The sequence below is a fragment of the Suricata suricatta genome, chromosome 8, assembly GCF_006229205.1.
Source record: "Suricata suricatta isolate VVHF042 chromosome 8, meerkat_22Aug2017_6uvM2_HiC, whole genome shotgun sequence".
Classification (NCBI taxonomy): Eukaryota; Metazoa; Chordata; class Mammalia; order Carnivora; family Herpestidae; genus Suricata; species Suricata suricatta.
The window spans coordinates 56,897,825-56,921,230 of NC_043707.1; the positions used below are offsets into that span (position 1 = coordinate 56,897,825).

At 34.5% G+C, this 23,406-nt stretch overlaps 1 protein-coding gene across 4 annotated transcripts in view; it reads left to right on the forward strand.

The window, feature by feature from the left end:
- The window catches only part of COL11A1 (collagen type XI alpha 1 chain), a 209,939-nt gene that overhangs the window by 12,864 nt on the left and 173,669 nt on the right, over positions 1-23,406 (forward strand). For all 4 annotated transcript variants that reach the window (XM_029949164.1, XM_029949166.1, XM_029949163.1 and 1 more), the window contains exons 2-4: positions 9,031-9,198; positions 13,946-14,159; positions 17,437-17,599. In XM_029949164.1, the coding sequence (XP_029805024.1) occupies positions 9,031-9,198; positions 13,946-14,159; positions 17,437-17,599 (545 nt within the window). The remainder of the gene's footprint in view (positions 1-9,030; positions 9,199-13,945; positions 14,160-17,436; positions 17,600-23,406) is intronic.

Genomic DNA, 23,406 nt, shown 5'->3' on the forward strand with positions numbered 1-23,406 from the left:
GTCACACTTTTTACATTATTTCAATTTTAGAATATTTCACTATGTATTTCTTTTACCCTGACTTTTCCAATTTTGAATTTCACTGTGTAACTATTTTTTTTAAGCTGGTATTTTCATGATATTGTAGGGAAGTGATTCACATTTGATCATTGGGTTTCTGTTTTCTGAAATGGTATTGCCATTAATCTTTTTAGATACCTGGTTTTGATGAAATTAAGTATAAAATTCCTAAAACTACAGGCCACTGTTTTATATGTGTCTTTGTTCATGCCATTATCAGTTTAATGCTGTTCTTTGTTTGAATAGCAATAATTCAGTTTTTCCAAAATGCCCATCAAAAACTTGAGCCTTGAGATACTTATATTTATTTTGTTCTTTTTTTTTCTGTAGGGAAATATACTCTTTCTAAACATAGGTTTAAAATGACAAAATATTAAATTTATTATCAAATCTCTTGGGGACAAAATGAACTCTAAACACTTTCCATACCCAGGCATATTTAAGTGTAAACTCTACAACCATAATCTTATAAGCTTACAATTTATTAATGTATTCAAACAGTTAACTTCTCCCAAATGTTAGATTAGATTATAGAATACAGGCAAAAATCTGACCATTTCAGCTACAAAGAGTTGTATTGAGATATAGGAAATTTATGTGATTTCTGTTCACATTATTTGTGCCACATAGTCACTTAAAGATGAACTTGCGTACCTTTTTTTCTTATTATGCGAGAACTTTCAGTATCTTTTATTTTCTAATACTTCATGTTTGTTTGGAATACCAGGTTGGTATGTAGGATATATGTGTTTGAAATAAATATAGAAATATGATCAGCGGAAAGACTCCAAAGTATTAGTTTTTTTAAACTTTTTTAAACCTGTGTAATTATTTTTTTTATTTTAGTTAACAAATCTTTTACTGAATAACTCACATCACAGTTGCTGTATTTAACTTATAGTTATGTTAACATGTGTGTGATACAAAAGAGAAATTATTGAAAGGGGAAACTGCTCAGGTCAAGTTGTGGGAGTGGAGAATATAAAGGGGAATGGAGCTGGGAACATGAAAACACAGAGTCAAGACTCATCTGGTTGCATAAGCTGCCAGGGAGTTTCCTGGGCTATATCTGATGGACCTTTAGAGACGGAACCCTGTCCAGTCTTCTACCCTTTTGTAAGATTTCCCAAAGTAGTCAGGAGAAATGGATAGCAAGAATCAAGGTAATTCTAACTCTGGGGAAACATGGGTGGTGCTCACGTGAACTATAAAAGATGTTGAAAAAAGTTGAAAATTTAAGGACACAGGGCTTTTAGATATTATTTTTAATGTGTGCTTATTATGTGTTAGACACTATCATCAGAGATTGTTCTATTCTATTTAATTCTCAAAATGAGGCTAAGTTGGAGCAATTAAGTCTTAGGGGGGTAAGTATGTTACCCAAAGTCTCATGGATAATAAATACTTGGGCCAGATATTGAATAGAAGTTGGACAAACTTGGATTAGAAGTTGGGAAGTTCCAGCCATAGAGGCTGAGTTATTAATTGTTGCCTATTCACCTGTCATATCCTACCTTTTAGACTCTTTATTAAGAGCTCTTGTGATTTTGAAGTGAGCAGGGTATTGGTAATAGTTAAATTATAATAATAGTTACTTGACTCTCACATTTTCTTTTGTCAGTCCTACATTCCCCCACCACATAAACACAGTAGCACTCCTGGTGTTTTGATATTTATCTAAAGCATTTGACTGAGGGGTGTGGGGAAGATGGTTTATAACTCTTTCTGTGTTTTATTTTATTTTTATTTCTCCCTATAATAATATGTTTTATATGTAGCCTATGATGTGAGATACAAGGTGAGGACTTGCTAGAAATGGTAAAGCACCTACCTTAGAAAGGCCACTTAAGAGCTGTATTCTTGCTACACTTGAATCAAAGGGAAACAATCTGATTTGGAAAGCTCTTCTAGGTGCTGTTTGTAAAGGGCATTTCCAACCCTCTTGGTTTTCCTGCTCAGACTGGTGGGAAAGAAACTTTAGCTCTGAGACAGGATGTATCGGCTCATTCATTCATTTATTCATTCATTCATTAAGCTTACATCTATCGATTACTTACTATGGGCGAGCTGCTATGTTATTTATGAATACTACAGTGAACATCAATAGTGTTGCTCTTTGCTGTCAGAGGATTTACAGTCTATCAGGGGAGGCAGACATCAAACAATAAATTGCAAGCTTAGCAGAGAGAGAGAGAGAGGGAAATTAGGTAGTATGAGTTTGTAACGGGGAGTTTAGAAATACACTGTGCCTGAGTGAAATGAGATAACTAAGCAAGCAAACAAAATGGAGTGTGGAGTTATCTAAGGGGACTATAGGGTACTCAGGATCATATGAGTGGGTCACATAACCCAGCCTGGGAGAGATAAGTAATGATTCCTGAAGGAAGTCATGATTACGTGGAGATCAAAAGGTTGATTCGGTCTCAGTCCACTTGGCTTTAATCCTGGCTACCCCTTAGATTCATCTAGGAAACTTAAGACATGTATACCGGCCCTCCCCACCTCCTGCCCCACCTAGTCTTTCTAGTTATTAGTTTTTACATATGACCTAGGCATCCTTCTGTTTTAAAAGTTCTCTAGGAAATTTCAAATGACAGCTAAGGTTAAAAAAAACAATTATCCTTAGCCAATTGAGGAAGGATTGAAAAAATAAATCGCCAATAAAGATAACACAATATATTCTAGAAACTAAGAGAAGTTTATTTCAGCTGGAGCATAACACTTGGGGTTGGAGAAGCAGGTAGGAGTTAGTGTGGATGTTTCCTTTGGAGAGGTGGCTCTGAATATCCATGTCGGACATCTGAGTTTTCTCAAGAGGTCCTCAGCAGCTATGGCACACCCAGGGAGAATCTGGACATCTAAATTTATTCAGTGCGGATGTCTTGTCAAGCAACTATGATTACTTTCATTTCCTTACACTCTATGCTGTCTTGTCTCTGTGTTGCATATTTGATATTTCTGTTACCCTCCTCTTGGCTTATAAACTTTTACCCATCCTTCAGGACTCAGCTTAAAGGCACCACATGGTAGATAGTTCAGCTCCTGCTAGCTATACAGACTCCATTACAGCTATACAGCTCTTATTGTAGGGCAAAGGCAGCTATGGGCAATATATAAGTGATTGGGTGCAGCTATAGGTTAGTAAAACTCTTGTTTGTGGATGCTGAAATTTAATATCATATTATTTCCTTGTGACACAAAATTATGCCTCTTTTAATTTTTTTAACTATGTAAAAATAAAACCATTCTTCTGTCACGTACCTTTACAAAAATCGTCAGCAAGGTCTTATCCCACAGGCATAGTTTTTCCTGCCACTGTGCTAAGGCATTGTCACAAATGCCAGCTCACAAACTTAGGTAAACATTTTCATTATTTTCATTTTACAGATATAGAAACTGAAGCAGTTAAATACTTAGTCCAAATCACACAGATGCTAAGTGCCCGGGGTGGGATTCAGAGCAATTCCAGTTCTTCGACACTATGTATTGCTGTTATTTACTCCTTTCTGGTCATGGGAGTGTGTGAAGTTTAGAGGAGGAATTAATTAGAGATGAAACAATCAAAGCATTGTGAGGCTTTACATCAGTAATCCATGTGGACACTGAAGGCAACAGAGGGAAAGAATTAAAGACTCGGGAAAGACTAATCAATGAGTTGGGATGTTTAAGAGATCAGCAGAACATAATAAAAAAGACATATTGGGCCCTCAAATTTTTTTGTTTCAAGACAAGAGAGCCCTGTTGACTACAGAGAAAGTTGCTTCCATGTATTTTCACATTATTGTGTTTCACATTCAGCCTGTATTTTATAGAGCTCAAGTATATGTTTGTATGTGTGTGAGTACATGTTCTCTTATAGTGTGGGTAAAAAATAAATCCGTTGTAGGCAAATAATTGAAACCAAGTGTGAAAAGTGCTGTAATAGAGGTGAGCATATCTAAATGAGCTTGGGAGATATGAAATGCTTTCTGGAGCAGATTACACACCACTTGTATTCTATGCATCAGGTGAAGTGGAGCTAAGTGTTTCAGACAGGGGAAATGGGATTCAAGGGCCCACAGGTGGGAGAAAGATGAGGCGTTCTGGGCAGTCTGAGTTCAGTATAGCTAAAGTGCTGAATGAGGAAGGAGTTAGAGGAAATGAGAATGAAAAAAAAATAATGCATTCCACATTAGGGGTGGTACCGGGAGCCCAGATGGACGTGTTCAGATCTTCAGGATTTTATGTGTGAGCTCTGTGCATACCATCTGGAAGTTAGTGGGTTCACTGAAGGAATTTAAGCAGCAAAGGGACCTAAAGCTGGTGTTTTGGAAGCTTGCTCAAGTTGTGGTATCCAGAATGATAAGAAAAGACATGGGAACCAGGTAAATGGCTATTGTAGTAATGCACTGGGTTCTGCTATCTTAGTCTCCCATTTAAAAAACTGTAACAGTATGCAAATAAAGGCAGGAAAAACATTGTTTAAAAAATATTATACTGATTGGATACATTTGAGATTCTAATCATGATTCTAGTCATCAGTTCTTGGCAACAAGGAAACAATTCCAGTATTAAGGGCATTTAAGAATTGCTTTGAATATTGAAATTTTGCTTTTTTAGATATATCAAGTTAGGCTACAACAAATTACTGCCTTTAATCTTTAAAGACTTGCAATTCAGTTAATAAAATATGAAGAAGAGTTTCCCTGTGTGTGTATATATATATATGTGCATGTGTGTATGTATAAAACCATGGAATCCATATTATAAGAATTTGTTAAATGCTGTGATTATTAGATCAAATAGCAGACAGATTTCAAAGTGGCTTCATGTATTATTTCATTTACTTGAAGAGAAAAACTTAAAAATTTGTTTAAATTTTAAACTTAACCAAGTTTTATATTTTTATAACTTAATATGCCTTCTTATTTTTATTTTTTTAAGTGTTTATTTCGGGGGTGCAGAGAGAGAGGCAGACAGAAGATCCTAAGTGGGCTCTGTGCTGAACCCACTAACTGTGAGATCATGACCTAAGCCAAAGTGAGACGCTTAACCAATTGAGCCACCCAGGTGCCCCTTGCAATGTCTTTTTAGAAAAAGAAAAAAAAAAAAAAACCTAGTTGAAATCTTTACTTGTCCCTATTTTTAATTGTTTAATTGATTTAATTGATTTTTGAAGAGTGAATCTTTCAAATAATGTCTCTATAAAGAATTTTGTGAGGCTTGAAAAATAGAGTTCTTATTTTGAATCCTGTAGAGATTCACATTTTCAAAGTAGGAAAGAATGCATGTGACAAAATCTGTACTCTTGGAAAAGATCATCCTGTGAAAAGATATTTTGGGGAGAAGAGATGTGTGGTTTGTTTTATGTATTATTTACCTATGAGCAGTTGGGACCATGACCGTGGGACTGCATCATTTTATTTATAGAATTACAGCCTTCATAGCTGTGTTCATGTCTGCCCTTGATTCTTTACCCTATTCAGCTGTACTTTTGCTAATGGCCTCAGAACAAGAAGATAAGATAAAATACGCAGATAAGATGCTGTGACTCTTAGAAATAGTCTCTTTAAGAGTAACTTATACCCTGAAACATAAATTGAGTGTAACTTAAAACAAATATAAACATCAGGAATCAATTAACTCAAGATAATTGTAGTATGTTAAATTTTTGTTTCTTTTACAGAGTTTTTGTTGATGGGGTATAACAATGAAGGTGGTGAAGTGGAAAGAACCTAGATTTGATATTTACTTAGATTTCATGAATATCCTTAGTTTGCTTTCTGGCTCTCAATTCCTCTCAGTTCCTTATCCTGGGAATAAGAACATATGCCCTACAAAATCTGTGAAGATCTTAGCTTAGTGACTGACACGTTAGGCTTTCTAGACATGGAAGCCATTAAAATGACTACTTTCTTGGGCACCTGGGTGGCACAGATTTTAAAGAGTCCCAACTCTCAGTTTTGGCTCAGATCATGATCTTAGAGTTGTGGGATCAAGCCCTACATCGGGCTCTGCTGAGTGTGGGGCCTGTTTAAGATTCTCTCTTTCTGTCCCTCAGCCCCCTCCCCAGCTTTCATGCTCCCTTCCCTCAAAAAATTAAAATTAAAAAAGTATAACTTTCCTTTTACTTTATAATAAGAGAAAAGAAGAAAGTTAAGAATGTCAGGTATTCCTAAAATTCCTAAAGAATTCCCAAAATAATTGACCATCACAAGCAGGACTACTGCAAAATTTTCTTGAGTGCTCTTATTCTTTTAAAATATTCCAAGGCTAAACTAGGGAGTATCATATTTGGTAGAGTTAATGGTCCCTTTGAAATGTCTGATTTCCATAAAGATAATGTTTTTTGTTTCTTTATAATAATCTTGAAGAATATCTACTATACTGGATAGTGTGTTGATTTTCATCCAGAGGCCTGATAAAATAGGTAGACAGTGTATTATTAAAAGAAAGTATGCTAGTTATACACAAAGAGGAAATTTATATGAACTGTAATCCACATATGTTTGTACATATGGAAGTCAGTACCCCTAAAATTTAATTAACTAAGGAAATGACCAAGTATGTGCTCATTCATTCATTTATTCATGTATTCTGTAATGAACTGGTAGTTACTATAAAAAATAGTTGAAAATAATAATTTTCTTTTTTAGATATTTTTAAAGTTTATTTTGAGAGAGAGAGAGAGAGAGACAGAGAGTCAGAGAAAGAGAGACAACGCCCATGCACAAATGGGGGAGGGGCAGAGAGGGAGAGAGAGAATCCCAAGCTGGCTCTGCTCTGTCATTGCAGAGCCTGACATGGGACTCGAACTCATGAACTGGGAAATCATGACCCGAGCCAAATTTAAGAGTTGGATGCTTCACTGACTGAGCCACCTAGGCACCCCCAAATCATCATTTTCAAAGAACAACACCCTGTTGCAGGTCACTCTCTATGGACTTTGATAAATTGTGATGGTATTTTCTGATTCTAAAATCACTTCCATTTCCTTTCTCACTGAGTCCTTCCAGAAACAGTATATTTATAAAACTCAGCATATTTTGAAATTTGAAGGCAATTCTGTTTATTTTTAGCTAACAACTAAACTTTTCAAATCAGTAATATTAGTTCGCTTTTAGGTAGAAGTGATCTCTTTTACTTCTGAACTAGAATCTAAATACTTGGAGTAAGGACTTAGTCTCAGACATCCTCAGTAATACATTAGCCAACACATAGCCTTCTCTGAATATTTTTATTTTTTAATAAAGAGAAAAAGTCAATAGAATATAGGTATATTGAATAATATGGAGTCTACAGTCTGTTTTTGTAACATGCTTATACTATATAACTCATGTTTTGACTTGCTTAATGCATTAAGCAGATATTAAGTTTTGGGTCAGGGAATTTGATGACCTAAAATTTGTTCTTTTATGTCTGTTTTATTTCATATAGTGCTGTTTTTTGAAGGTTGATCTGTGTTGTAGCATGTAACAGAATTTCATTGCTATTTATGACTGAATCCTATTCCATTGTAGCCATGTATCACATTTTGTTACTCTGTTCATGTATTGATAGAGATTTGGGTTCTTTCCATTGTTTTGGCTATTATGAATAATGTTTTGATGAACACTGCCAGTGTTCAGATTTTTGGGGGTATATACCTAGGAGTGTAATTGCTTGGTTGTATAGTACTTTTTTGTTCACTGCTCTGAGGAACACTGTATGATTCCACTCATATGAAATTTCTAGAATAGGCAACTTCATAGGGACAGAAAGTACACTATCAGTTACCAGAGGCTGGGCAGAGGAGTTAAGTAGGTAATCATTACTTAATGGTTACAGAGTTTCTGTTTGGGGTGATGAAATGTCTTGGAATTAGATAGTGGTAATGGTTGCAAATCATTGGGAATATAATTATGCTACCAACCTGTACACTAAAATGGTTAAAATGGAAAATTTTACGTTGTATGTATTTTACCACAATTGCAAAAATGACTAGTGTGATATACCAAAATCAATGAATTCTACATTTTAAGTGGGTGAATTGCATGGTGAATCAATTATCTTCTAATAAAGCTGATTAAAACATCGTTTATCCAAAGGGATTACACTTCATTACACTTTTATCTAAAGATTACACTTTTATCCAAAGTCTCCAAGGACTTTCAATCTAAATCGTAAAACATTAAGCAATGTCCATGAAGATACTCTGGCAAATTTAGAGGGTAAAAATAAACAAATTATACACAAATACATACATACACACACACATACAGACCAACATACACAATACACACATTCACACATGCATAATTGTATGTGTACTTTGTAAATGACTAACATAGGAAAGCACTCAAAACAAGAGCATTGAGTTTTGTTACCTATTCTTTTTAACAACTTTTAACGTTGTGTATACAATATAGCTTAGTAACTGCACATTTTATAATAATTACGTATAACATTCATTGTGAATTTAAACCTTGAAAATCACTTTAATGTAGCTTATATATAGTTGAATAGTAAATCATTAGAAATTAGTGGACTATGTTCAGATGCTGGCTTTCACTTTAATTCCAAATAATTCAATTACTTAGAATGACTGAAGACTTTATATAATGGAGATGCAGCAGACAGGTTGTAAATTCACATATATCCAATTACATATTAAATAGATAATATATACCATGCAATAAATATTTTGTAGGCTTAATTCCAAATCTGCTTATTCTTCCTAAATATGAATACCTTCTGTTTGCTTTTATTCTTGATTTCAGATATTTTGTATTTGAAAATTTTTAGTTTATATTTTGCCTGCTGCCCACTTTTCAGTCTCCCACCCAGATAATAGGGAAACTTGGCAAGGATAGATTTGAGAAGTAGAACAGTGAACTATTTTTTCTTTTAAAAATACTGATTTTTATATCATCTAAAATAAATTAATCTAATTTGTTCAATAAAAATAATCTAATTTGTTCAATTTTTCTTTACTTTTAACTTATTTTTCAGCTGCTCCAGTTGATGTACTAAAAGCTCTAGATTTTCACAATTCTCCAGAGGGAATATCAAAAACAACGGGCTTTTGCACAAACAGAAAGAATTCAAAAGGTTCGGATACTGCTTACAGAGTTTCAAAGCAAGCACAACTTAGTGCTCCAACGAAACAATTATTTTCAGGTATGTTCACTTTTTATTACAACTATTATTACTTAGCTAATTATTATTGTTTCCCTTTATCATGCTATATAATGCACAATTATTGGGGTAGAAATAATTCTTTCCTATGTGGGACACTGAATACATTGTGGTCACTAAGGTGACTTAATGAAAATAAATGATGATTTAATAATTGCCAGTTTTAATGTGACACAATCACAGAAGAGATGCTTATTTGAAAATTTTATAATTTATCATTTTATTTCCAGATGACAAAAATTGAAGACAACCTTATTTCTAGCTCATTTTTGCATCTAATCTTATAGAATTTATTCACTGGGGGAATAGGACAGTTTTGCCCGTAATGACTACTCATGTGGCTTGAATGGGCATGTGGACTTATACATACTTAGTGAGTGTCTTTATAAAATTCATTTAAGTTTTTGTTGAAAGAAATACTTCTTCAGCAGATATTATAAAACAGATTATTCAGTATTATCCTGGGATCCTGTTCTTCTCTTAAATATAGTAAAAGTTAGCCCCATCACAGAGTTATAAGGAGATCTGGGATTAGAGAGTTTGTAAACCTTTACCTGGAAAGTTTTCGTAATGGTATTGAAAAATACCTGGTGAATATTTTTTCTTTCCATGAAAGCATTGAGTGACCTAATAACACTAATTACATGTGGATCATGATCATGTAGGGAAGGCAGTTGAGTGATGAGAGGAGTTTCTGAGCATCACGGTGTCGAAGCAGGTAACTCGTTACACGTCTGCTATTGTGCACACCTCAGTTATTTTTTTTTTTTACAACTGTACTAAATTGAGTGTCCTCATCCTTATTTGATGGAAGAGGAAAAAATTTCACTCAAGTTCTTGGACTTGTCCAAATTACAAGGGGTCATGATTTAATCCAGGTCTTGTCTGTTGCCAAGGTCAATATTCACTATACTATCAAGTGCTTCTTTCTGGTGCTTTGGGATCGTCTCAGAAATAATTTATCATTTATTTTTTAATTTTTTAAATTTTTAATTTTTTTTTTTAATTTTGAAAGAGAAAGAGAGAGAAACAGAGTGAGAGCAGAGAAGGGGCAGAGACAGACAGAGACACAGAATCTGAAGTAGGCTCCAGGCTCTGAGTGTCAGCACAGAGCCCAATGTGGGACTCAAACTCACTGACTGAGAGATCATGACCTGAGCTGAAGTCAGATGCTCAACTGACTGAGCCACCCAGGTGCCCCAAAATAATTTATCATTTAAATTCTTTATATTCTCTCTACTGTCTCTACCCAGAGGGATTTGAATTCTCTATTTTCACATGAAACTATTTTCTAACAATAGAAAAATTAGAAATCAAGGGACTAAATAATTAGAAAGCAAGATAGTGTATTTTTCATGGATGAAATTTTAAAATATTTTTGCAAACACATTATTTTTATTAATTCATTGATCTTTCCCAAATATTTCTTGTTTTGCAATCATTTGTGATGGACAAAAGCAATAATCCTCAAATATGAAGAATGCCAGTGCACAATTTTTCTGACTTTGGAATTAAAAATTAGAAGTTATTAAATCCATAAAATATCTTAAAAATCAAATAAGTTGCAAATGTAAAAATTATGTTGCTTTTCTATTTTTCTGTACTCTGATGCAGAGATAGGAAAGGGATGGGAATTGTCAACAGGAAAAAAAAACCCAGGGAAAAATACATTAATGGAAAAGCTTTAGAAATACTCAAGAAGTTAATTTTTAATTTTTTATACTTTGGTTTATCACCTCAGGGTCAGTTTTTCTGCCTTCCAAATTGGTAGTTAGTTTGATTAATTCACTCACTTCTTTTGTATTACCTTCAGAAAAGAATACAGCTCATGCCTCTGGGCTCCCCTTTCATGAGAGTTAACAAAATTCATTTATAACAAAGGTTTTTGTTTTCCCTTTCTAACAATATTGTGCCTTAGGCACATAATTCTAATAACAAATATTTTGGATAGGAGGAGACTTCTCTGAGAGAGACCTCATGCACCCCACCCCCCACTCAATGCAAGTGAGTTTAAACTTAATCTTCCATTTGGGTAAAGCTTCCTGTCGAACAATGTGAAATGGCAGTTAATAAAAATGATCAATGGAATTTTCAGAGTTTAAAAAATCCAAACAGTGAATATTATTCTTTATCAAATGAAGGAAAAAGGTCTTTGAGAAGTTATTTGGAATATTCTTTCTTCGATTATGGGAAGACATAATAGCAACTTATTTTCGAATGAAAAAAGTAAGTAGTAGTATTGGAAACTAGAATATTGGGGTTGGGTTGGAAGGTTACCAGATGGTCACTGCAAAATTCTGTTTAATTAGGGTACATACCCTCTGAAGTCCTAACTTGAGACCTTTAATTTAACTGTCTGAGAACACTGTACATGTGACCTGAATAGAAGCTGTAATTTGCAAGTTCTATCTGCCCTCTTTAGAACACCTGCTGTGGGACAGATGCTACACAAGAGACGTTGTATACATTGGTCTTTATCTTCATATCCATCTGGAGAGAAGACTATTTAAACCCTAGTAATGGTTAGGGCTTAGAGATGTAAAGTACTTCAATATAATCACAGAACCAGTGAATGATGTGAAGCTAAGAGACAGTCTCTGTCTCTTTTAGACTAAAGTGAACTTTCCCACTATGCAAAAATGGCCATCCCTCCTCATTTTTAAAATCTTACTGACTACCAAGCTACATAAAAAAGGCATTTTAGTTAAAGGGAGACATATGCCACCTGGAAATATATTAACCACAACTTAAAAAAAATTAAAATCAAATAATAAAACTTTGTGTGCCTTTTCTATATAAAATTTAGTCATGCTTGCAATATCTATTGATATTAAAAGCCCATTCTAAAAATCACTATTGAATTTGATATATTCAGTGTTAATTATGATTATTGCATATATATATATGATTTATGTACACATGCATATCAAAAGTAGTAATAGTATTTTTTCTTTAACAGCAGTCATTCAACAGAATGGATGCTTTTAGTTTATATTTATACATTTCAAAACAAATTATTCAAGTTGAAAATTTTCACATATTACTTTATTATGTATACTGATCACTGTTAGTTTAGATAAAATTTCACACAGTAAGTGGTTGTATTTCTGTTGTTGAAGTAATATCATATTGAATTCTCTCTGATACATTTAGTCATTATGGACATTTTGCTCAGTGTCTTATAGGAAGAAACTGAGGCGGGGTGCCTAAGTTAGACTGAACATTTTGAAATCAAGTCATGATTTTTTAGGTAACTAAATTTTCTTTTTTAAAGGTCATAGCATAAAGATTATAATTATAATCTTATTGCCTAATTTTAAATTGAGAAATACTTCAGGGCACCTGCATGGCTCAGTTGGTTGAGCATCTGACTTTGGTTCAGGTCATCATCTCACAGTTTGTAAGTTCGAGTCCTGTGTCGGGCTCTGTGCTGACAGCTCATAGCCTGGAGCCTGCTTTGGATTCTCTCTCTCTCTCTCTCTCTCTCTCTGCCCCTCCCCACTCATGCTGTGTCTCTGTCTCTCTCTGTCTCAAAAATAATATTTGGAGTATGATGGTAAGAGGGGAAAAAAAAAGAAAAAAAAAGACAGTCTGCCCTCTTGAATTTAGAATCAAATTAACCAAGTATCTGATAGTTTGGATTTATAATGCCATAAGCTTTTTATTAGTGAAACTGCATTTTGTGTCATAGGAAAAACTGGTGAGAAACTCTGTAGCTATTAATGGATGACAAAAAATACCTTCATATACTGTGTCCTTGGAGTGCCTCTTTAAAGAGAGGGTGTATGGCCACAGTTTAGAGAAGGCTAAAATACAAATCTTACATCAAAGTGTTGCCTTCTTATTTTAAAACTTCTTACTGTGCATTTAATATTTGCATCATAATTGATATTGTCTCCTACCTTTGAATTGAATTCTACATAGTCATTGTGCTTTAAATGAGTAGGTTTAAAATTTGAATATAGCCTGGACAATCATGACAGAGAAAACTTATCTCCTTCCTATTTGTTTTTTAATCTATATTGTTGTTACTGTTTGAATTTACATGAGTTATTTTTAAAAATTTATTTATATTTAAGTTAGTTCCCATACTGTGTAGTATTGGTCTCCACAGGAAATCCCAGCGATTCATCACTTCCATGTAACACCCAGTGCTCTTCCCAACAAGTAGCCTCCTTAATGCCTGTCACCCATATAGCCCATCCCTCCCACTTCCCCTCTAGCAACCCTCAGTTTGTTTTCTGTATTTGAGTCTCTTATGGTTTGCCTCCCTCTCTGTTTTTATCTTATTTCTCCTTCCCTTCCCCTATGTTCATCTGTTGTGTTTCCTAAATTCTACGAGTGAAATTATGATATTTTTCATAATACATTCTAGTTTCACCCATGCTGTTGCAAGTGACAAGATTCATTCTTTTTTATCGCTAAGTAATATTCCAGTGTGTGTGTGTGTGTGTGTGTGTGTGTGTGTGTGTGTGTGTATACCACTTCTTCTTTGTCCTTCATCTTTATTTATCTTTATCTTTATTCTTCTTTATTATCAGTCATTGGCCGTTTGGGATCTTCTAATACTTTGGCCATTGTTGACAGCACTGCCATGAACGTTGTTGTGCACGTGCCCCTTCTACTCAGCATGACTCATTAAGGCTACCTAGGAAGTTGAAAAATTAGGGTGATCCAGGAATCATCTGGGAACTTGAAATTTCTGAGTCTTTGGCCTTCTCTTCCTCAGGAGGAACTTTTCCAGAAGATTTTTCAATATTATTCACGATAAAACCCAAAAAAGGAATTCAGTCTTTCCTTTTATCTATATATAATGAGCATGGTATTCAGCAAATTGGTGTGGAGGTGGGGAGATCCCCTGTTTTCCTGTTTGAAGACCACACTGGGAAACCCGCCCCTGAAGACTACCCCCTCTTCAGAACTGCTAACATCGCAGATGGGAAGTAAGTATCCTAATAAGCCAGGGCTTTCACTATGTTGAAAGCAATTATTTCATTTAATAGTCATAAAGTATAATGCAGTTTTTCTGGAGATTAGACATACGACAATGAACAAAACAATAAAATACCTAATTTCACGTTTTACAGTCTGGGTAGATAGTGAAGAAAATAGGAAATGGTGGTGGAGAGTACAATTTTAAGAAGTTGGATTAGAGAAAATCTCACTAAAAAGGTGACTAGTGAAGAACCTGGGGTGGATGCCCTGCTAATAACTAATAGTGTACTCTCCCAGGAGGAGTGGAAGCACATTCAGAGCCTCGGATTCGAGGTGTGGCTGATCTGTCTAAGCAATGTCAAGGATACCATCATGGCAGGAGCAGTGTGGGATGATGAGGATGGAGAACCAAATAGGGTAGCACTTTGTAGATGCTTATAACACTTTGGGCTCTATCTTGAGTGAAATGGGAAATCACTGTAGACTTTTTGAGCAGAGGAATGACCTGAATTGTCTTGCCTTTTTTCAAGCATGTTATTATTGACAATCATAAGAAGTTGTTTAAAATGCTTGTTATGTGCTATGTACTGTTTGAAACACTTTATACATAGTCAACTCATTTAATTTTTCAAAACTCTTTAAAAAATGTTAATAAACCCATTTTACAGAATAGAGGACTGAGTACAGTGTCAGTAACCTGCCTGAGATCATATATTTGCAAAGTAACAGAGGTAGGGTTTGAACTTAGTTAGACTCGATAGCAACCATCATACTCTTCTGAAAATTATGCTGAATTCTGAATTCTGCATTTGAACATTGCCTTTCACTTAGCGAGCAGCTAAATACCAATAAATATTTACTAAATATACTTGGCATTTATTGCTGAATCTAGGCTTCTAAAATTAGCCTGATCTGAAATATGACATTTAGGTCTAAATATAGGAAGGAAATGGCCATTCAGATAGGAAAAAAATCCACACTCAATCTATCTTTGTCAGGACCTTGGAGAAAACTTCATCTTAGTGTAAGGAAAAACTAGGCTTTTATGAGTAATTTAAATACTATCCTTAATAATGGATATGAAAAGTGGTACTATGAAAATAGATCAGGGCAAAGAGTTTAAGGGTATGCTATTTTTGATAGACCATCTCTTTGATGTTGTTGCACTGAACAAAGGCATGTTGAAAGTGAAAGAGTGAGCCATGTGCGGATAGGGAGGAAGAGCAAGTCTGGCTGAGTGAAGAAAATGTGCAAAGGAGAGTAAAGAGGTAGCAGTGTGGCTGGAGCATAGGGAGCGAGAAAGCAAAAGTTGGGCGTGAGGTCAGAGGGCCAGAGGACACTCCTGTGAGGCAAAGTAAGGACTTCACTTTTTACTGGGAATAATACATGGTTGTTAGCAAGGAGACTTTATCTGCCTCATATCTTTTTTTCTTTTATAGTTTATTGTCAAGTTGGTTTCATATAACACCCAGTGCTCATCCCCACAAGTGCCCTCCTCCATGACCATCACCCCCCTTCCTTCTCCCCCTCTCCCATCAGCCCTCAGTTTGTTCTCAGTATTCACGAGTCTCTCATGGTTTGCCTCCCTCCCTCTCCCCAACTATTTTCCTCCTCCCCCTCCCCCATGGTCCTTTGTTAAGTTTCTCCTGTTACACTTACGGGTGAAAACATATGGTATCTGTCCTTCTCTGCCTGACTGATTTCACTTAGCATGACACCCTTGTATTTTAAAGTGGTCACTCCAGTTGCATGAGAGTGGAAGTAGAGACCATTCAGGAGTCTACATGAGAGAGCTTCCAGACTGGATAAAGTTGAGACACACTGGATTCTGTATATACACTGAATAATGGATTTTTTGATAATGTGAATGTATTGTATATGAAAAAGAGAATAAGAATGGTTTAGTGTTTTGACTATTATATATGATACCACGATTAAAACATATCATTAATTATCAGAGCTGAAATTAATCAACAATAAGGTCAAGTTTAGAGTTCTAATCAGCTTTTACAATTGAAGTCATTTTTAGTTTCTGTTAATGAAAAGCAAATACTTAAAATAGTGGAGATGGTTTAAGTTAAGACACAGGCTTCTTGGCAGAAATATGTGTAAATTTTACTCTCACAGTATTCAGTGGCTCCAAAATAAATCTTTGCTCAATTCAAACTAAGCAGACGCCTATGCTAGTTGAATGTGCTATGGAAAGACCAAAGATTAAGTGTATATGGAAATATACTTGGTCCTCATCACAGCCATGCCAAGTCACATGAAACAGACACTTTAGAAAGACTCCTGCAACTTTTTGGGTACTTTATTTTATGGATGCAGTCCTAGACACTTCTGCAATATTAATCTAGCATTTGTCATTTGGAAAAAAATAAAATATAAACCAGAGTGGTTTGCAACTCCAAATGAGCTTCACTCAGTGGTTTATGTTAGCACCAGATGCTGTTAATAAAACCCACCATTTTATAGTAAGATTAGGGTATGTATGTTTCCAAAGGGCTGGCCATGTCTACCCCCTTAAGCCTGTCATCGCTGCCCTGAAGCAGCTCGAGCAGTAGTGTCAGAGTGAATTGAGACTCACTCCACACATGGCGTTGACTATGCTTTCTTTTCAGTGTTCCCACTTCCTGCCAACCCTGGAAAGAAGGAGAGATATTGTGTCTCAGTTTTGGATCCTGCCCACAGTAGTGATCTATAACTGTCTTGAAATTAAAGTGGAAAAAGAAAATGAAAGCACTTGAAATAAATGTGAATAAAGACAGAGAGGCACATTGTGTTTTACAATTAGAACGTTTAGTTGTTCCAGATGGAGCAGTCATTCAATTAGTAGACATACCCTTTTACAGTTCATCTTAAGAGATCTCCAGAGGGAAAAAAAATTAAGTGGAATTCCATTTGGAAGAAAGCATTTACCTACATAGAAACTATTACTTACCCCAGGTCCCACCCCTGATCTCTATCACACACACTCTTCAGGACATGGTGAGATTAAGCTTTTGTTGCAACAACACAAAGTGTAGCAAAGGATGAACACTTCCTTATCAGCATAGACAACCACCCCCTGTGTGCATTTTATACTGCTTGTATCCTTTTTAGTATCTAGCACTATTCTGGGTAAACTGTAAGTCCTCACCTGTTAACTGACTGATTAATAAATGAGCCTACTTTTGTGCAATTTCAGCTCACTTTCACAATTTAAAATATGTTGTATTTTAAAACGAGTAATGGTGTCGCCACAATATCTTTGAAGCTTACAGAAGAATTACTTGGCTTTTTTAGGTGGCATCGGGTAGCAATCAGTGTGGAGAAGAAAACTGTGACAATGATTGTTGATTGTAAGAAGAAAACCACAAAACCACTCGACAGAAGTGAGAGAGCAATCGTTGACACCAATGGAATCACGGTTTTTGGAACCAGGATTTTGGATGAAGAAGTTTTTGAGGTAAAAATAAATTGAATGTTATTTGAAGCTGAATATTGTTAAATCAGATGAATTGAGTCAATAACTGTAACAATCAATATATACTATAAAGCAAAGTTGCAAACCAAAGGGTGACCTACTTTCTTCCCCGGTGGGTATAGTGGTGGTGTTTTCTATTGTTCGGTAAGAGAATGAATAGACACTGATGGCTGTAACGACTGAGAAACGTTACAGAGATTGGTTGATTTGAACACAGGCATGCTTTTCTCTTGGGAAGGGCAATGGCTTTACTTTTGGTGCTTTGTATTATTTTCTTTGGAAAAAAGAATATTTTTTTTCACTTCCTTCTCTGGGAGTTTAATTTAATGAAATGCACAAGTCAGATATTTTGCCTTTCTCTGTTCTTTGCAAACATTTCCAAGGTATAAAATAGAGATCATATTGCAAAAGCTGAACTTAGGTCATTAAAATCATTTTTTAAATAATATCAAGGTCATTGTAAAAAGTTTTCTCCCAATTATAATTCACCAGTTATGGTAATTACATTCTTTATTTTAATCCTTCAATCATTAGATCTGGTAATTCATGCTTTAATTTCCATTGAGTCAGTTATTAACATAACAAATAGACCTGAGTCCTGATCCCACAAAGGGATGCACTCCTGAGGCATCATTCAGTACTCTGACCATTGTTTTTATACCATTTCTAAGTAATTTATTTTTCAAAGTGTAATAAAGTAAAGTTCTGTAATGTATTTCAGATTAACAGACAAGGTTTACAGAGAAGATTTTCTGTGGTTGATGGTGTGAACATACACATATATACACAGTGTATATTTTCACAGAAAGAACAACATACATTCCAAGTGTCAGTAGAATATTGGATCCCTGTACTTATATACATAACCTGTGGCATAATTTTAAATATAATTAGCACTTGTGACACTTTCAGGTTAATTGAGATTCTGTTGGTTTCTGATTTTTCTCTACTTATATGTACCTAAGCCTTTGACTCCAAACAAAATGTTTTAACACATTATATCATACTAAATTAAATTATAAACTCTTTCAAGCAATATATAATAATATAGTCTCAGATCTTCTAATATCATGTATTGATTACTTATAAATGATAATAAATATTTATTTATTAAATGAATACTGTAAACAAGTTAATTTCTAGTTTAGCAAAGTTCTACTTCAAAATTAAACTACCTGCGAATGTCAGTTTCACAGGCTAAATTTATTTTTTTAATGCACACAACCTTATTTTGCAGGCTCATAAATAAGTAATACAAACAAACCACGTTGGCAGATGGTTTCATTTCATATATTAGTTTACTGTATTGTTATATATAGTTACAGAGCCTATGGAAGTTAAAGGAATGGAAATTAAGAGTAAACTTTGTTCATCATAAATGGTAAGAATATATAAAGGAATACAAAAGAGGGGCGCCTGGGTGGCTCTGTTGATTAAGTGTCTGACTCTTGATTTCGGCTCAGGTCATGATCTCGCAGTTCGTGAGGTCATGAGTCCGAGCCCCACGTCGGTGCAGAGCCCTTCTGTCAGTGCAGAGCCTACTTGGGATTCTCTGTCTCTCTCCCTCTCTCTGCCCCTCCTCTGCTCTCTCTCTCTCTCAAAAAGAAGTAAATAAATTTAAAAAAATTTTAAGAAAGTAATACAGAAGACAAAATATATAAATATGTTATATAAATAAAATATAACTAAAATATGTATGCTAATACATATTAATTATTAATATTCTCAAAATTTACTGCCCTGAGAGAGATTTGTTATATGTGCATGTTGATTAGGTTTCTTTTTTATACAGCCTTTCCCCTGGTCTTCCCCCAGCCCCCACATACAGACTGTACATCCCTTTCTTTGCCATATACTCTACTCATGCCCACTGGGGTCCAGTGTAGAGTTCTTGAATTAGAGTTTTAGGCTATCACAATATGTTAGTTTGTCAAAATAAATAACTGAACCTGATATTGCATCTTTTAAAATATGTATAATAGCCTTTGTGTTTTATAAGCTGATTACAGTCAACTCCTTAAATATATAAAAATGATTTCTCTAAAATATTTCCATATGTTTTCGCTACTTTTATCAAAATACCTCTTGACCAGAGGACCTCTAATAAATTACCAAAGACGGATGTACTAGAAACAAAGATGATTATACATTCTTTGATTAATTCTTAAGTTTCTAATCTGCAACCTAAATCCCAGTGTAACTCTAACTCCAGCTGCTTATTTGGAGAAACTGCTAAACTACTAAGAAGAAGAAGTTTTCAATGACTCATTAATGAATTCTTGAGGAGTGTAACAGAGAGCAGCGAAAATAAGCTTATTATGGGGCTTTGTATCTTAGAATTTTATGAAGCCCAGTGGAGCTTTAAAAAGAATATTTATTTAAAATATCAACTATAAAAAACAATATAAAAAGAACATTTACTTAATAAGAAGTACAGTTAGTTTTGAAAAAGTAAATAAATGCAGATGCTTCACTATAAGGTATACCATTATTACTATGTCCAAAATTATACATAAAATTCAAGTTTTATTTTCTAAATTTTATTATTGTGTAGGGTATATACATTTCAAAAACAATTTAGTTTAAAAAAGAATATGAAAAAATAAAAAATTCAAACACAAATTTTTAAATCAGAATAAAACTTTCTGACTCCTTTTATTAAATTAGTTCATCTTATCTGAATATGATGTTAATATATCTTTCTCAAAATTTTACCCAAATACATTTATTTTCATTTTGTTTCACATTATGGTATCTATCTAGACTTTTGAATCTCTGACACTGAATGTGTAGAAATTAAACTAAAATGATAGGTGATAAGGATGGTACCATATATGCCAATTTTTGTGTTTGATAAACAGTTGTAATGGTGAAGATGATAAAAAGCATTAGCGATTCATTATTCTGCAAACTGGAAATGTCACTTCTTTGGAAATAGTTTCATTCCAAATAGATGCAAATTTGTTCATTATATAATTTCATCTCTATTACCCCTATACTACCCTACATTTATGAAATGGGACTGTTACGGAAAAATGCTAAACATGGCCATACTTGAACTACAAGCTGAAGACACTTAAGAATTCAACAGTAAACAGCTAAAAGCAAAACTGAAAATTTTAAAAGCATGGTAAATTAGTTTATATGGACATGCCAAAATAAATATATACAATCATAATTCAGATTATATAATTTCAGCACAGAGGAGTGAATATAAAAATTGGTTATGGAATCAGAAAAATCTGATTTTTTTCTAATTATTCAAATGAAATAGTAATATAATATCCCTAGTAAGTATATATTTTAAAAAATGAGCTCATGTATGTAAAGTGCTTAAAATACTAGTCTTAATTATACCTGTGTATATGGTTATATATTATGTAGATATGAGATTTAATTATGTGTTACTCTGCAGTTTTCTTAATATTATATTATTACGTACATTTGAAATCATCTTACAACTATGACATGTCAAATATTCTTTTTTTTTAAGTTTATTTCTTTTGAGAGAGAGCAAGCTTGAGTGGGGAAGGGGTAGAGAGAGAGAAGGAGAGCGAGAATCTCAAGGAGACTCTGCCCCAGCAGTGCAGAGCCCGACGCGGGACTCAGACTCATGAACCATGAGATGATATCCCGAGACAAAATCAAGAATTTGACGCTTAACCAACTGAGCCACCCAGTGCCCCAATATGTCAAATATTCTTATACATTTTTGGTAGGGGTGTGCAACAGTGACTCCTGTATCAGTCAAAGATTTTAAGTGGTCTTTCGTCTTGTAAATGAAGTACTTCAGTAGTTCTTGGGTTACTGCTTATTTACAAGGCATTTTATGGGGATTAGATAAAATTTCCCCCTAAACAGGTAGCACCTTAGTACAGACCTTAGCAAGCAAAACATCGTCTGGATAGATGAATACTCTGAAGCAAACATAAAATATCCAGCCAGCCCTAATCCACAACCTTGTAGGGTTTTTTTGTTTTTTGTTTTGTATTATTTTTTTAGCTTGATAATACACTTCAAAGATGTGAGGAAAGCTAAATTAGAAAAATAAATACATTGCCTGTATTCACTATCAATAAAATTACTTTTGTAGCCTTTTTTTATTTTTAATTAAAAAGTTTTTGATGCTTATTTATTTTTGAGAGAGAAGGGGAGAGAGAGAGAGAGAGAGAGAGGACATGCAAGTGGGGAAGGGACAGAGAGAGAGGGAGACACAGAATCCAAAGCAGGCTCCAGCCTCTGAGCTGTCAGCTCAGAGCCCAACTTGGGGCTCGAACTCCTGAACTGTGAGATCATGACCTGAGCCGAAGACGGATGCATAATCAACTGAGACATCCAGGCGCCCCAACTTTTGTAGTCTTTTAAACAGGACTTTTCTTCACTAAATATCAAGTTATAGCCATTATAACTCAAGTTTTCAAAGCATTGCTATTTCAATCTTTTTTTCTTTTTTAATGATCAAAGCAGATTTTTACAGTCTTCTGTCTTTGGGCAGATTATTTTTTTCTTTTGAAGCAGTGAGAAGAATATAATGACAACTTAAGTGGAAAATTCTGTTGATAGAATTTTTCATTTTTTGCAACTTCTTAGAAAGGATTTTGGCTCTTCATTTTCTTGGGAGAAATCAATGAATAGTATTTACAATTTCAGTAGTTTTACAAGGCCAAAAAACTTACCTTAAAGTAATAATAGCCACCTCAAATAATTCCAGTAAGAATTTGATTACTGCTTTGCAATGCCTATGTATCTTTTTACACATATATTTTTCAAGGTATATGCTTTTTAAAAACTTATGTCAGGGGACACCTGGGTGGCTCAGTCAGTTAAGTGTCCAACTGACTCTTGATTTCCGCTCAGTTCGTGATCTCACAGTTTATGAGTTAGAGCCCAGCTTTGTGCTCTGCCCTGACAGTGTGGGGCCTGCTTGTGATTCTCTGTCTCTGTCTCTGTCTCTCTCTCTCTGCCTCTCTCTCAAAAATAAAAAATAAATTAAAAAAAATTTCAATTCAGTTAAAAACTTATGTTGGTAGACAGGGTTTGCCCCTGGAATGACAGAACAAGAGGAGGCAGCTTTCCCATTCGTCCACCTTACCCAGGCTAGATGCAGTTAGCTCATAGCTTTTGAGATTTTTAAACTCTATTTATTGGGATATAACTGAACTACAATAAACTGCAAATATTAAAGTGTACATTTGATCAGTTGTGATCTACATTTATACCTCTAATGAAACCACCATAATCAAGAAAATAAACATGGCCCTCACACCCAAAAGTTTCCTCGTGCACATTTATAATTTATCTCTTCTTCTCCCTGAACCCCAGGAAATCATTAGTTTGGTTTTTTTCACTATGGCTTATTTATTTTATCTAGCATTTTAATAAACAGAATGATACTGAGTATACTCTCTTTAGCTTAGCTTTCATTACTCAGTATGTCTTGGAGACTTATCCATGGCTCATTTATATTATTACTTTGCCTTCTTAGAAATTCCTGAGCCATATTCCAGTGTATGACTAAACCACAATTTGTTCATCCATTCATCCTATTAGTGGGCATTTGGGTCATTTCCAGATTTTGGCTTCTACATATGAAGTTGCCATGAACATTCATGTACAAATTTTGTGTGGGCATTTAGTTTTATTTGTCTTACTTTGAATACCTAGAAGAAGAATTGTGAGTTTTTGGTAGATGCATATTTACTTTTCAAAATACAAAGAAAGATTTGAACTGCATTCCAAAGTGGCATTAACCATTTGGCACTCCCTCCCACAGTGAATGAAAGTTCCAT